This window comes from Brachyhypopomus gauderio, chromosome 18 (assembly GCF_052324685.1).
Source record: "Brachyhypopomus gauderio isolate BG-103 chromosome 18, BGAUD_0.2, whole genome shotgun sequence".
Classification (NCBI taxonomy): Eukaryota; Metazoa; Chordata; class Actinopteri; order Gymnotiformes; family Hypopomidae; genus Brachyhypopomus; species Brachyhypopomus gauderio.
In genome coordinates this window covers 13,770,615-13,773,223 of record NC_135228.1, presented here as the reverse complement: position 1 = coordinate 13,773,223, position 2,609 = coordinate 13,770,615, and the positions used below count along the sequence as shown (strand labels likewise).

Genomic DNA, 2,609 nt, shown 5'->3' with positions numbered 1-2,609 from the left:
AGAAGCATCCTGGACATTCAGGGCCCCATACGCATAGACTGTTTATAGCACAGAAGCCTGGTGCACAATTGGTTGTGTAAACAGAATGGACCAGTGCACTCATCATCAACATTGGAGCTGGTCACCAAAAGCAAGACGGGGAAAATGGTAGCTCAATATCTGTGAACTTCCACTGTAAGTTTCTGTTGCTTGTATCACTCGGCTCTCACCATGCCTGCTTGTTTGGAGGTATTGACATTTAAACATGGGTATTCCCTTTAGAAAATCAGCTTGGTTAAGTCCAATAATATGTTTACTATGGGAAAATTAATGTATATGAAACATGAACAATGTTGAAGTAAAAAAAACAAAATCTAAAAAAATCTTATTACAAAAAACGTCATGATGCACCATGATGGAAAAGTACTTACATATGAACAGTGCCATAATAACCACATATGAACAGAAGACATCATAAAATGACCTAGTAAAAGGCAGGGCAGTGACATTTAAAAGACCACTCACAATTGGACAAAAATAAATGCAAAATGAAAGTCACTTCACATCTACACATCATAAAGACAACAGGGGTACTTGACACTGTCTGGCATAAAGTCTGTCAGCAATTTTTATTAAACTGCCTAACAGTCATCCCTGATAACACTTGATATACAAAACTTTGGAAGTTTATTGGTTCCCATTTATTACAGCATATTAACAATTCCAGTAAGGCTAACAGGCAAATGTGCTTAATTTCTCCACCCATGAGCTACTGGGAAGGTGATACTGGTCGTGCACAGCACTCCCATGCCTGGTCATCACTATCACCTCTCCTGACAGGGGAGGAGGTGCAGATCAAAGCTGACTCTACTGCTATTAGACACTGGTGGTTTAATGGCTATTGTGCATAATTCAGTCAGCCTATAGTGCAAAATTCTGTAGACTGTAACCTTGGACATTGAAGGAGGGAAAGATGGACAGATCCGACTTTGAAACACCCAGACAGAAGGTCAGTTTCCCAAAAGCGTCTGTTAAATACTAGAAAACCAGTAAAGGAACCAGGCTTTTGCACACTGCTCCTGTGAAGCTCTGAGAAGATAAAGTGTTTCAGGCTCCCTCTTTAGTCTCACCCTTCACACCCGGTGTCCACTATTCTATTTGCCCTTCCTGAAGGAGCCAACAAAACCCTTAATAGTCTGCTCGATGTTGGGCACTTGGTACATCTGCACAGCACAGATGCCTGTGCACGTTCCCACGAGCACGCCCACGATGGCCGACGACCGCAGCTTTGCTATGACGTATCCTGCCAGGAGACCCTTGAGGAAGGGAGAGCCCAGCACATTCCCGCCTTGCATCTGAAAAGCAAGTTTTACAAAGCTCAGGTTCCTCAGGCTCGTGCCACAATCAAGCATTTGTGATCTAGCACTGATCTTGGATCAGCCCGCACCCATCCCTGCAAACTGGATGGAAAGTGCTAAAAAATGATCCAAGGTTAATATCTCTCCTCTGTAAAGCATGACAGTTGCAGGCCTTTGTCTACAAGCGTAAAGCAGAAAGCATATTGAGATATCGAGGGGAAATAAATGCAGCTGCAGTTCAGAGGCTTTACCTGTGGGGCTCCAACCTGCACCTCATTCTCCACTTGCTTTCGGATATCTTCCAGCTGGCCTTTTAGCAGCGCCAGACTCTTCAGCTGCCTGAATGGGTCCTAACACACACACACACACACACCATATACAGTGAAATAAGATTCCCAATAACTGCATAAGCTGCTACAGAATGACGTCCATCGTGGTTAATGTGCAACAGAGACAGACTGCTGAAGCAGTAATGTGTTGCAATACCAGCCACTATAGAGTGCAGCGCTGCAGTGGAATAATTCAGGATATCCATGATGGAAAAAACATGCTGTTTGCAATGATGCAATACAGGGTGTGCCAAAACGTTCTTTGTAAGATTCCCGGTGTAGTGTTTAAAATGCTTTACAGGTGTAAAGCGATAGAAGAATAACTAGATGGATCATAATCGATATAAGGCGATATGTGGGAAAGAAGACTGAGGATCTGAACAGAAAGTTGGTGCTGACAGAAAACTTGCTGCAATGTAACCACTCGAGAGGTAAGCAAATGTAAAAAGTAGCCTCCATAGAAAATTGCTAAAGCAGTTTTCCCATCACAAAAGCAGCCAAGAAAAAACACCTCATATCACCGCCGCTACATAAATGATTATGTAAAGATATCTATTTAGTATATTACACGAGTACAGACCTTATCGTCCGCCATGTTCGCGTGTACAGGTTCCTTCCATCAATGCGAGAGGACCTACGGTGTTCGATTACTCGTCCTGCGACTATAGGCATTGCTTAGCCTATTCTGAGTTTGATTCATATGGTCTGGTGTGTGTAAATTTAGAACAGTAATTTCATTGAATTTTGCGCAAAAGCTGAATTCTTACAGATTACATATGGTGAATTACTGACGGCATTGTCTGTTTTTTTTCTGCAATACTTTTATTGAATGGCAAAAAATCACTGGCTCTCGACAGTGTAACTGGGAAACATTTCCGCATTTGCATGGTTTATTTTGTTCACAATTGCCTACGCGTTTTTCGAAATGAAGATCAATAAACGG

The 2,609-nt window shown here is 42.4% G+C and overlaps 1 protein-coding gene across 1 annotated transcript; it reads right to left on the bottom strand.

Annotated features, from left to right (window-relative positions):
• Window positions 1-586: 586 nt before the first annotated feature.
• Window positions 587-2,355, bottom strand: LOC143481889 (SLC35A4 upstream open reading frame protein). Its single transcript, XM_076980067.1, has 3 exons — window positions 2,247-2,355; window positions 1,589-1,687; window positions 587-1,334 (listed from the first exon to the last, which is right to left on the bottom strand). Exons 1-3 carry the CDS (start codon window positions 2,259-2,261, stop codon window positions 1,134-1,136), a joined length of 315 nt encoding a protein of 104 aa, XP_076836182.1. The 5' UTR covers window positions 2,262-2,355; the 3' UTR covers window positions 587-1,133.
• Between the last annotated feature and the right edge of the window lie 254 nt (window positions 2,356-2,609).

What these genes read in the sequence shown, in the direction of transcription:
- LOC143481889 (XM_076980067.1), bottom strand. An exon ending in TGCAGGTTGGAGCCCCACAG is followed by an intron (nt 1,335 to 1,588) that starts GTAAAGCCTCTG and finishes CTTGCTTTTCAG; the next exon opens with ATGCAAGGCGGGAATGTGCT.